Below are 13,616 nucleotides of genomic sequence, written 5' to 3'. Positions count from 1 at the left end.
AGCGACAGCGCGCTCTGCTGCCTCCTGCAGGCCTGGAGAGGAACACCCAGACCCGCCACAGCAATAAGGCACCTCCCATCAGTACCTCGGACAGCTGCCAGCCCTGCCTGTCAAAACTGAAGTGTCAAAATGTGCAACTACGTCATTTCTCAGTAAGTGTGTCTCTTACACCCAGACGACCCTCAGCCACACTCATTTTAAACCCCAAAACATCATTTCACATATTACAAGATGAAAAATTTTCTAAGATAGAAAATTTATCAAATAAGATTGTGTTTTCCGGGAAAACAATGAACCTATGTTCTGTTGATAGTTACATAATTTACAAATAGTGGTGAAAGTTCATGATCAGCACTTGGCAAACAAAAAGGGCGCCCATACAAACTGCCAGCCTGAAATGAAGGGATAGTACTCTTGGGTAGTGATTCATTCTGTCTGTTTTAAACTGTACTGTAGCAATTCTTTTAGTCAGACAGGAGTGTGTTGTAGGTAAACAGCACACTCCTGTCTGACTAAAAGAATTGTTACAGTGCTGAAGGGATAGTAGTTCAGGAAAGTGAAGTTAAACATTTTAATGATGTCTGGATTTGGTGGCAAATAATTAGTTAGATTCCTGCAAAGTCCTTGCAGAATTTTGGTACTCTACAGCCAATAATTTATTGGACTCAATTTCCAAAGTCATACATCTTGGCAAAAACTTCATAAAAACATCATCTTTAATAGTCATTTCTGCATAAATTAAAGCTGTTTATACAGGATGGTAGAGACACTCCACTGCTGAGTAGAACTTTTAATGCCACATATAATCTGTTTTGATGCTGATATTTTTAAGATTTAACATCCTTGCATTTTTCATGGCAGGCAATAAATATTTTGTCGTATTAACAAAGGATGATTCAGCTTTGTTGCAAAGTCAGATCAATTTTTCACAGCAGTATCCAGCTGGGGACTAAATGTCACTCTTTATTTATGGTCCTGCCTAAACATGGAAACATTATTTTACCTCATCGTGCCACATAATGACCCTTTAGTCCTGTTCTTTTGATAGATATGGTGTTTAGGTTTATTGGGATTTAAGTTGGGAAATCAAAGTCTATCCTCAGCTGCACTTATTTGGTTGATTTCAAATGTGAAAGTTTGCACAGCAGTGCATTTTTAATAACAACTTTATAGGCATTTCATGCACCAAAGCCAGCATACTTTTAGATGTTTTAATAGTCAGTTGGTAAATCACTGGAATGATGGGAATAATCAGTTGTGAAAAATATCTTTCAGCCTCTTATTAAAATGCAATGGTATGATGGGGATCTTATTATGAAACATAAATTCAAATTTAAAAAGAGGAGGCTGGTTTTGAAGGAGCTCAGTAAAGTTTCATGTGTTGTTTTCCCCTCAGCCTGAGACTAGCTCGGTATAATTAATTTTTAACCCTAAGTAAATACCAAATGATGTTTTGGTCTTACAGAGAGTTGACATCTTGGTGTTTGGAATTTAGTTTATGTCTTGTAAAGGCTGCAGGAAGTGTTTTCTCAGTCTGTTGCTCTGAGTTTCCAGGTTTTGAGTTTCCCCCAGTTAAATTGGTGCCTTACTGATAGCTCAGTCACAATGCAGGAACTCCAACTATTATATGGCTTGTCCCATTCCAGGTTCTGGGGGGCTGTTGCAGATCCCAGCTGCCACTGAGCAAGAGGTTATGGCTGACATACAGAGGTATGCAGAAGCCCTCATGCTCTCATCTCTGGACAATTAAGAGTCACTAATCCAGCTAATGAGCACGAAGCCAGAGCAAAGAGAGAACTCACGCATGCACAGAGACATCAACATGACATTTTTATTTTGAGATTATGAGTTTAGACAGTTGGGGTCATCTTTAATTGAGTACCAGCTAAAATCTGGAGATGTGCTGTGTGAATATGCAGGTTTTGCAGAGCAGGCACAGCTAAACACAAGTGTCTTCCTGGTTCTGTTTCTGAAATAAGAACATCTGAGCTACAATCTAACGTTGAATTTTTTATAGTGCGTTTAGCTAAAAATCAGCCTTCAAACTGAGAGTTATCATGTAACGCTTAAACCAAGAACACAACAAACTTAACACCACAGCTAGAGCAAAAACTCTTTCATGAAAAGATGGAAAGATAGTTTCCTTTAGACAGCTCTGGTGTTTAAAAAAGGACTTTATTTTGAGTTTTGGTATGGAAGCATATTGCATTCATATAAACAAAAAAGACTGTTTTTCTAAGTTAATGACACCATTATCTTGGATATTAATATCATTTATCAGAAGAACAGCAAATTCTTATTTTCTAATGTAAATGCAGCATTCTTCTGTTTTTGGCAACCTTCTGTGTTCATGTAACAAACCAAGTTATGGTTACTTAAATACCTGCCTAACAGCACTCTCACATTTTCATGGGTATATGCCAAAAAACAATTTTTGGTTTAATTTTTTATATCATAAAAGTTTTACCACTTCTCCCAGCTACTGAGTAAAAGGCAATTTGTCTCACTTATTACAAAACTCCAGAACATTTAATTCAATTCAGATCAACTCTACCACTACAGCACTAATGGACAGAAATTTGTAAAGTCATGGGCTCTACAGAGAGTTCTAATATTTATCCAGTATGAGCAAGTGCAGGGTAGCAGTGGCAAAGGAAGACTTTCATCATACCAGGTAGAAACCTCAAGCAGAACCAAACTCAGTGTTGATGTAGATAGGCTTATAAACACAGGCTTATTTTTCTGAGACCTGTAGAACACACTAAGGGAAGACTGCAACACATGCAACTGGAAAAGGGATGGAAGCATGACTGTATATCTGGTAATGGGAAAATGGACAATCCACTGTTTTTGGTGCTGGTGCCCAGTAGTGGACTCAGGATATTTGAGGGCAGGGGGCAAAATGAGGGATGGAGTGATGAAATGGATGGAAATCCATGCTAGTAATTTTTCTATCATGTTGATATAGCTACTGAATACATCTCTCTCCTAATACATAAGAGAAACCATCAACCAAGCAGCATTCATAAACTGCATTTTGAGGAGCTTGGTCCGGGTAGAAAAGGGCACTTTATCACATTGTGTCCAATGACAGGGCATCCTGGATGGCTCTTTATCATTAGTCAGCTGGAAGGTTGCGCTAGAGGGCACGTGATCACATTGTGTTCACAGCCTTAAGGCCATTTGATCAAGTTTGTTATTAAGTTTTGTTCATGGTTAGGCCCCACAAAAGACACTTCTCTCCACCAGAAAGGCAACATTGAGAGCACTTCATCAAACTTTGTCCACCAGTAGGCCAGCCTTAAGATGACTATTTAGTTTTGCATTGAGGACAGGGCAGCATTGAGGAAACTTTTGCAAGTTTAGTCTAGTCTAGTATTTCCATGGTTAGGCCCCCAAAGGGCACTTTATCTAGTTTTGTCAATTAGTGGGGCAACCTAGAGGTCACTTACTAAGTTTTGTACAATGGAGAGTTATACTAGAAGGCATTTATTTATTTTGCCCACTGGAGGAACATAGTGGAGGACACTTTATCATTTTGTCCACCTGAAGGGCAGCCAAGAGGGAACTGTTTTTTTATTCTTAATCAAATTTGTCCCCCTGTAGGGCAGCCTTAAAGCAACTTTATCAAGTTTTTTTTATCCATTTTTTCCATGCTTGGGCCCCCAAAAGGGTACTTTATCAATTGGTGTGGACCCCCAAGAGCGTCTCATTAAGTTTTATCCATTGGTTGGGTAACCTTGACAGCACTTTCAGTTTTATCCACTGGAAGAGCACTACATGGGGCACTTCATCATTCCTTGTCCACTGGAAGGACACTGAGCCCACCAGTGCTGGAGGCTTAAATGCTGGACTATATCCTCTGCTCCCTGCGTTTTTCTGCTCTAAATCTTTCTCTTGTGCAAACGCATCTTCATGACAGTGTTAGACTAAACTGCTGTGGCAATTTCCTGAAAGAGTTTCATCCAAATGTGGCTTTATTATTTGCTTTCATTGTCAAAATGTGTTGTTATGACTTTCTTTGGCTTCATCTTGGATTGGCTTCTCTTATCCTGTTTGCCTTTGTCCCTGTCATGAAACGATGCAAAAGGATGTTCACAAACAGAATATTTTAAATCCTCCTATCACATGCTACTCTAGAAGTCCCTACAGGACTCTCTCTCTCTCTGTTTCTGCTCGGGCTGCGGTCTGAAGATGTTAAACTAAAGTAACTCTCAGGTGGGCAGCAGAGCGGCAGTCTGCTCTCCTCTCCTCTCTCGTCCACCAGAGGAAAGCTCACGACTCAACCACCGACCAGAATAACTCACCGCCAGACTCCCAAACACAGATTCTTGAGGGGGGGGGGGGAAATCTCCCGACTTGACCCAAAAATCTGCGGATTGAAAAGGACATGCGTCGAGAGGAACTCTTCATAAATGAGCGCAAGTGTCAGAGGGATTTCTTCCTCCTCTTGCTCTCTCGGTTTCCTCTGGCTGGCGTGCAGAACTGAAGCGTGCTTCTCTGGACTTATCGACCACCGAATTCTCAGGCTGATGAGACACTTTGACAGCCCTTTTTTCTTAGCTTTCTTGCAACTTACTGAGTAACCTGCGAAACATCCCTGCTGTGCAGAGCTGATGGACCTTTATTTAGACATCTTTGTAATGCACGCAGATGAGTCGCCCTTGCTCTCGCATGCCAGCTGATGAGAAATGCATCGCTCCTGCACACTATCCCTGCTCGTCTGACTTTTTGAAAGCGCGGCGGATGCTGGGAATGTCTCTCGATCAGTTTGCATGAGGAATGGCGAGCAGATCGCAGCAAGTTCGCGCGCGCTTATCTCCACGTTTGCACCTGTTCGGATGGATATTGACAGCTTACGCTACAGGTGAATGAATATCAGCGAGTATTCACTTAACAGGGAGTGATCTTGAGCTGTTTTCTACTCAGAGTGATCTTGTTGCACAGCTACAATGGATCTCAAAGTAGAGCCAGAAGAAATGGACACGAATCAGCCTCCACCCATAGAAGTTTTCGCGCACAGCTCGACTCTGCACGGAATCTCTCACATTTTTACGTACGAGCGCTTCTGTGTCAAGCGCTGCCTCTGGGTCGTGTTTTTCCTGGGCTCCCTGACCTTCTTGGTGTTCGTGTGCGTGGACCGGATCCACTTTTACCTTGAGTACCCGCACGTCACCAAACTGGATGAGGTTACGACCCCGGTCATGACGTTTCCCGCGGTCACTTTCTGCAACCTGAACGCCTTCCGCTTCAGCCGGTTGACGCGGAACGACCTGTACCACGCAGGAGAGCTGCTGGCCCTGCTCAACCAGAGGTAACCACAACTCATTTAGAGAGTAAACAAAGTTAGAACCAAGCCTGTTTTTTTCTATTTTTGTAACTTTTATTTGTCTTTTACTTACTCTCTGTACCCTGTATTAAATAACACACTATTCTGACACAAAACAAACAAAATTTCATCTTGGGAAAACATCATAAAAGCTTCTCATTTTAAATGTGTGTGTGTTTTTAAGCAGTTCACGCCTCTGTTGCACTAGCTAAGCTAGGCTAAAGTTTATGGAAGCCCATTTCTGCCAAATAAAGAAAAAATGAGAAAGTAAGGCAATGCTTAAAAAAAAAAAATCCTAAGTCATGATTATGAGATAAAAAGTCATAATTATGAGACAAGAAGTGGAAATTATGACATAGAAAGTCATAATTATGAGATAAATAGTTGAAACACGGAGAAAAAAGGTCATAATTATGAGATTAATAATCGAAATTATGGGATAAGTCATAATTATGGGATAAAAAGTTGAAATTACAAGATAAAAATTATGAGACGAAAAGTCAAAATTATAAAATAAAAACTATGAGATAAAAAGTCAAAATTATGAGCTAGAAAGTCATAATTATAAGATAAATAGTCATAATTATGAGAAAGAAAGTCATACATATGAAATAAATAGCTGAAATACTGAGAAAAAAAGGTTATAATTATGAGATTAATATTTGAAATTATGAGATAAAATGTCATATTTATGAGGAAAAAAGTTAAAATTATGAGATAAAAAGTCCAAATTATTAGATAAAAAGTGAATTCCAGGATAAAAAGTCCAAATTATGAGATAAAAAGACACAACAAGAGATAATAACTATGAAATAAAAAGTAACAGTTATGAGGCGAAAAGTCAAGACTATTAGATAAAAATTATGAGATGAAAAGTCATTATTATGAGATTAATATTGTGTGATAAAAGTAATTATTATGAGATAAAAAGTTGAAATTATCAGATAAGAAGTCAATATAATGAGATAAATAGTAGACAGTATGAGATAAAAAGTCATAATTTCAACTTTTTATCTCATAATTTTGAATTTTTATGTCATAATTACAACTTTATATCTCATAATTTTGACTTTTTAACTCAAAATATTGACTTTTTCTCATAATTTCTACTTTTTATCTCATGATTACAACTTTTAATCTCATAATTTTTACTTTTTATCATAATTATGATTTAGGAGACTTTTTTTTAAATTGCCTAACTCCCCATTTTCCTTTTTAAGTGGCAGAAATGGGCTTCCATAGAAGTCTACAGGACTATACTTAACTTTCAAGTGACAGATTAAGATTCCAGCTATCATACCTGGCTCACTGGTGGACTTTGTAGGTGGGGGGCAAAGGGGGGCAGTCATCCCCCTTGGTGCCCTAATGTTTGAAGAATTGCAGCCCAAGTGTTCACTGAGGCACCTGTGGCTCTCATACCAGCAAGTGTTTCCCCATGAACATCCTTCATATATTTGTATTTATTGTGCCTTCTTATATGTTTATTCAATTCTCATCTTCTTTCCCTCAATTCTTGTAATTTGATAATTGAATTTTTGATATTTAATTAGAATCATGTTTTACAAATTCACTTATTATATCTTCTGGATTATTTAAAGGACTTTTAAACACTTGGCTACAGTTGATAGTGTTGAGATTTTGGACTGTGAGTAGATTTCAGCACCACGGCAACACTGCGGGGAGTTTTCTTGGGCAGCTGTGCCTGACTCAGACAAAGCAAACTGTGAGCCTAAATCCTGGGGGAGACTTTCAGGGTTGGATTGTTAAACAGAGCCCAGAAATGAGAAAGAAAACAGAATCTGCTTTGATTTGGCAACACCAGTTGATGAAACTGTGTCTAAAAAGGTAAGGCTGGGGAACTTTGGAGCAGTAAAACACTGTAAGGCATGCAAAGCAGATAACTAATCATTAAAATCCCATAATGATAATATTTCGATATATACTGGGTTTATTGCCATACATCATATGGACAAAAGTATTCAGCTGTTTGACCATTACACAAACAGGGACTGTAATGTCATTGTATTCAAATACATGTACTTTAATATGGAGTTGCAGCTATAACAGCCTCCACTCTTCTTGGAAGGCTTTCCACAAGATTTTGGAGTGTTTTTGTGGGAATTTGGGCCCATTCACTCTGTAGAGTATTGATAAGGTCAGGCACTGATGTTGGACGAGAAAGCCTGACTTGGGATCTTTAGTCCAGTTCATCCCAAAAGTTCTTAATGGAGTTGAGGTCAGAGCTCTGAGTGGGCCGGTCAAGGTCCACACCAGACTCATCATACCATGTTCTTGCCTGGTGCTCTGGAGCACAGTCGTGCTGGAATAGAAAAGGGCCTTCCCCAAAATGTTACCACAAAGTTGGGTGCAAAGCATTGTCCAAAAAGTGTTAGTATGCGGAGCATTAATATTTTTCTCTATTGAAGATAAGCCCTACACCATCATCCCTCCTTCACTAGGGATGTATGATATTATTGGTCTGGTATCGGTATCAGCAGGTATCGAAATTTCTGACAGTAGTTACATTGGATATTTTGCCTGTGTATTCCAGCATATATCAACTGTAAATTTTGTCCATTTATACTGATAAATTAGTGGAGTTTTATGCTGAACCAACAGACCTATGTCAGTTTAGGTCTTTCCCATTATTTATCCTCATTCTTTAAACTTTAAAGTGTTTTTAAGGACTAAAGTTTGTTTCCTTGGTCATCCTCAAACTTTAAAGTGTGTCCGAAAGGACTGAAATGTCTTGTCTGAAAACCAAATCTAAATATCAGTATCGATATCAACTATATATATCGGCAAAAATCCAATACAGTGCATCCCTGTCCTCTACCAAACTTCATAGCTGGCACAGTGCAGTCAGGCAGATGAAGAATGAGACATGAGGACATGTTGAGTAAACTAATTATGAGTAAACCTGCAAGGTTCAAAAGCTACCATAGGAATATTCTGACACACATAAACACCTAAAGTTATAGTAAGAGTAATAAATCATGAGCATGGGAACATTTTTGCTGCTGAGTATGAATTTAGTTGTGATGGATCTCAAATCAGCAGGCAGCTTGTACCAAAAAGCAGGACCACAGTGACTGAAAGCACCCCCCCCAGACTCGGATCTAATTCTGGTTACAGCCAGAAGCTGCCGCCTGATGACCTGAGAGGCATTCATCCAACACTGGCAACTGTGTCTCACTCATCCAAGGAGCTCTAATAGTTTCTACCTTGTTGAGTCATTCAGTGGCTTGGAGAGCGGGGCTCGAATTAACTGAGGCATTATAATCAGAGAGCGCCAGCCGTCTCGTCGGTGCAGCTGAGAGCTCTGGATGCTGGAGCTGGCAACGTCGAGTGCTGTGTATGCACAGGAGGAAAAAGATGTGGAGAGTCTGCTTCCTTTGATTACTAGTGTACTTGCATATGCCGTGGGTATTTTTGTCATTTATACATTTAGATCCTTATCTGCAAAAAACACTCCAATCCAGCTCTCTTAATCCACTTTGTTTCTGTGCTGTCAGGGATTTTTAAATCTCTTGATAGTTGAAAATGACAGTGATGAAGGAGTTGCACGTTTCTTGTGATTACGATCTTTCAGAGGCTTGTTCGAGAAACAGAGGAGAAGGAGCGAGACTGTGACTAACAGTGGCCTCAAAAGCTTTCTGATACATGTTGCACTCCCTGTGGTGCAGTAGCCTGTCGCTCCAAATGTCAACAGCTAATGAAACAGTAAGCCAAGAAAAATCTATTCACAGCATTAAGTCGTATAGTATTTTAGGAGACGAGAGTGTTGTCTTTTATCTCACTGATCAAAAAATGTTGGAAACTCTGAGAGAAATGATGTGAACCTCTGATGGCCTGTCAGTTGAAGAGATCAAGGACGGGGCAGCGAAAGTCCTCTGGTGGCTTTTCTTTTATGTGGAGTACTGCCACTTCTGTGCTAAATCTTTAATGAGGACCCCAGATTGATCACCAAAATTAGAGCCTTTTCTGTGACATTAGTGTGGCTCTCAATCAAGACTTGCCATCTGGATTTTTATTTTTGCTGAAACACATCTCCTAATCTCGCTTTTCCAGGCGGCAGTTCACAAGAAAGACCGGAGCTCAAAGCATAATGAGTCCTAAATCTCCATCTAAGTTTCCTTCTTCATGTACTCATCTCAACTCTCACACTCTCAAGTAGGTTTAGTGCTCATTATCCTGCCTCCCTTGGCAAGGTGGAGAGAGGCGATGCAACGGCACACTTAGCTGTTATACCCCCGGCCAGAAAGCAAAGTGCTCAGGGCATGAAATCCATTTAAGACGCCTCTTCGCCCACTTCCCATGTTAGGAGTCACTGGTCTGGGAAATGTCTTGTGGCATGATATTTTAGCTGCACACATGCTGAAGTGTCAGCCCTGGCTGATCCTGTCAGCTCTGTCTTATGGGGTTTTATCTCCTAAGTGCCTTCTTGGCAGGTTTGTCCACTAGACAAACAGCGGGGAGTGAATGCCTCTGCTCAATTAGGCCTCTTTCAATCAAACAAAAACATTCAGCTACAATGAGGCTGACGTCCAAATCTAATGTCACAAAAAAATCAATGGGCTTATTTTTAATCCTGACTGACGCTTATTATCGATTAGGCGCTTGGAAGATTTCACACAGAGTGTTAAATATCCCTTTAAACTCATGAAAAATGTGAAACAAGATGATTACTGCACCAATTCCACATTTTACAAGACGTTTGCAGTTGTGTAGAAAGCTGTATAATATACATCACACTCTACCAGCTCTTGTTTAAGTACAATTAATCTCATTCTTATTCATGAACACATCAATTTTATGTTACACAAAAGATCAATAAAAGACCCTAGTCAGATAACTGTGCCAGCATTCATGTGAAAATTCTTTAAAAGACATTTAATTTAAGGCAGAGAGAAAAAAACTAAATCCAATCTGCTCTTTGGTAAGTCCATTAAAATGGTGACATTTTTAATAATAGCACAGTGGGAGATCACAGCGAGGGGAGAGAGTGGGTGCATTTACAGCTATTCTGCTCTCTTTTAACACAAGGCAGCATGGTCAGATTTCTGTGAGCTCCATTAAATGAAAAGGAAATTTCCCAGTGCCCTGGATAATGCTGGTTGTGATGTGGGTTGTCTGGCTCCCTGCTCAGTTACGCACATGCTTTTATTTCTCAACGTGGCACAGACACAAACAAAAGAACTTCAGCTGCGGACAAAATGAAATACTACGGATATGCAGAAAATACAAAGCTATCAATAATGTGGTGATATTTGAGGCTGAGATGTAAGAGGCTTGACCATTAAAGAAAATCACTGAGACATTACTGTTAGTGATTGTTATAAGATGAAACATGATCAGACACTCCTTTCATCCAGCTAATAACACTGTAATTTAGAATCTACTGGAAAATCAAACCAATACAATATTTTGTTAACCTTTGGAACGAAGCAAGTTATTTCTGTTTTTGGTCCGCCTGTATTTTTTATGCAAAACTGCCATAGAATCTCAAACCTTTTTTACCAAAACGAAGTTGAAGACATCTATTTTTTCAAGACAACCTGGACTATCAGAATCCATGTGCTGTAAGGATGTCAGATGAATGTATCAAAAGTTATATGAGCAGAAAGACCAAGTAAAGGAACAGAAAATGAGTCTCATAGAACTTCATACAAATCACACCCAGTCCAACAATGAAGGAGCATTTTCACCTCTGCATTTAGTTCCCCCAGGCCTTGCCTATCAGGAGAAAAAATAAAAACCTGCGAACAAACACACAACGGAAACTATCACTATCATTTATCTCCATAAAACCAATTCACATTTGCACCCATGTGGTGTTCAGGTCAAGTCAGGTCAGGTATTTGAGCATAGGCTAGTTTGGCAGAGAGGGTCCCAAGCACTTTGCCTGCCACCTTCATAAGACGAACAGCTCATCTCACAGCTGCAGTGTCAGGAGTCCTACCCCTGCACAGATTTTTCATTCATAGGTGTTTACGTACAATGTAGTTTAAGGGTGTAGGGGGGCAATAATAATAATACTGCACATTAATCCCATTTTAGGAGTGCATATGTCCTCTATTTAGTGTTTGGGCCATAGAGGACTATTTTTCTTACCTTTCCAAACTGGCAGGCAACTATGTTGTCTCTTGTGGATCTTTGGATGGCCCTGATTGGTCACTACCACCAAGAAAACAACAGAAGAAGAAATTGGAGGATTGGCTGGCAGGCTGACAGGAAGTTGTTGTCTTTTGCATTTGATGTCAAAAGGGAGGACTGATAGCAACACTACTTAGTTTTTCATCATGAAAAACATATTAAATAGTCAAATTAGTATGGATTTAGCAATGCAGATTTATAGTATCAAAGCTCTGAATAAATGCCATGCTTTGCATCTGATCAAAATGTTCTGAAAGAAATATTAACAACCATAAGTTCTCCATAGATCAACAAAAAGGTAAGCTTCCAATCACATTTTACTCCACAGAAATCTGTCCGATGGTCCTTGAGATATCATAAATAACGTATGTACTGCCGCTTGGGATTGAAACTTATTAGAGGCAAACAAAACTGCTTAAACTGTCCATCTTTGTATGTTTATAAATGCACCATCAGAGGTGCTGCTTGTCAACTTTTAAGACAGGCAACTTCTTGGGGACCCAGGCCAGTATAACGTTCCCTGAGGGTTGACCAACAATAAACCACAGCAGTGGCTGAGAGTTTGCAGTGACAGTAGGAATCCTCTCTAAGGGACCCCCATCTAACAGCACTTACTCTCTTTGCTCTGCTGTTTTGTTCTAAAGATTATTTTTGGGCCTTTTTGCTTTTATACGAAAGGACAGCTGAGGGGATACAGGAAATATGCAGAGAGAGTGGGGTAAGACATGCAGCAAACAGTGCCTGAATCAGGATTTGAAACAGAGACCAGTGCATTGTGGACTGTAGCCTCATTACAGACCTTTTGTTACCTCACTATCATGACATCACTTCACACAGACGGTGGAAGTGTTGGCATTTGGCTGCTGTATAGTCTGCAGTTAAGTTCTAGTTGTATTCGGGAGCATTAAAAATAACAGAAAATAACAAAATAGAATTAGCCTACTTGACTCAAATGTCAGCGACCTCTCTTTGCATTGCATTTATCATTCCAGAGAAAGCCTTGGTTTCTCAATGAAAGTAATCAGGAAAATAAAGGCTTTTAACATTCTTCATATTTAAAAATCTGTTTTGAGCTTTTGGGAAAAATTTTCATTTTCAAATTTTTGTTCATATCAGATTGTCTGTAACATAATAATGGTGATTGCTGGTTGGAGGTGCCCTCTGTGAATTTTTACCAAGGGCCTCAACAGACTCTATTACTGCCACTGTGCATCATTATATTCCACCTGAGTTTTCCATTTTGGAATTTGGAAACATTTACACAAAAGATGAGCAGTATGGAGCAGTGAACACTTATCTCTGAATTCTAAGCAAAGCTCTGATTTAACATTATCTGTGCATATATTAAATATGACAGCATATGTGCTTCAATTTATGACACTGATGCTGTACACCACCACTATCATCATCCATTTAAATCACTCACAATGATGTGAACTCAATTCTAAACTGTCTGTACAACAGTAAGCACTTGATCTAAAGTACAGACTAGAAGAACATTTCGCTTCTTGTTGCCTTGGGACCAAATTTTTAAAAACAAACAAACGTTACACTCACATTTAAAGGGTCAAAAGCAAAACACAACCACAGTCAACAGCCTGCAGCATACATCACTCTAAAATACTCAGAAACACAAAACCATTACTGTCAATGAAACGTTTACCATTGAGAAAGGACGTGTTTCTTGCCACAAAAAGCCCAGTTCAGACTAAAGATTAAATAATAGTAGTTTTTCTTCCACCACATCACTCAGCAACTTTCTAAAAGTCTATCGGTTCACACCACTGTGACAGGGGGCAGGCCTGATTTGAGCTGTGACGGTTCAGTTCACAGTGGCAGCAGTTTCCTGCAATGCTGTATAACTACTTTGTTGCCCTATGAATCTGTGTGAAGTGGGCCTCATATATTAGCTTTGTTTTAAAGCTCCTGTAAGGAACTTTTGATTTAAGTTGACTTTGGTGCCCCCTGTGGACAAAGACGTGCAACATATCTTTTAGCTGGTTCTAAAAGTTTCTCCTGGTTAAAGGAATCTCTCTTGTGGAAAATGTGATGTTGTTGATGTTGTGTGACACCTAGCCTCAAGTCAAGACAGTCTGGCTGCAGACCTTTCATTTTTGATGGCCACTCTCAA

The 13,616-nt window shown here is 39.5% G+C and overlaps 1 protein-coding gene across 1 annotated transcript in view; it reads left to right on the top strand.

The window, feature by feature from the left end:
• Positions 1–4,433: 4,433 nt before the first annotated feature.
• The window catches only part of LOC121516999 (acid-sensing ion channel 1A-like), a 99,662-nt gene continuing 90,479 nt past the window's right edge, over positions 4,434–13,616 (top strand). Inside the window, exon 1 of the mRNA XM_041798476.1 lies at positions 4,434–5,314. Within this exon, the coding sequence (XP_041654410.1) occupies positions 4,953–5,314 (362 nt within the window). The 5' untranslated portion in view covers positions 4,434–4,952. The remainder of the gene's footprint in view (positions 5,315–13,616) is intronic.

The sequence above is a fragment of the Cheilinus undulatus genome, linkage group 11, assembly GCF_018320785.1.
Source record: "Cheilinus undulatus linkage group 11, ASM1832078v1, whole genome shotgun sequence".
Lineage (NCBI taxonomy): Eukaryota > Metazoa > Chordata > Actinopteri > Labriformes > Labridae > Cheilinus > Cheilinus undulatus.
Note: the sequence above shows the minus strand (reverse complement) of the source record. Positions and strands in the feature narration are given on the sequence as shown.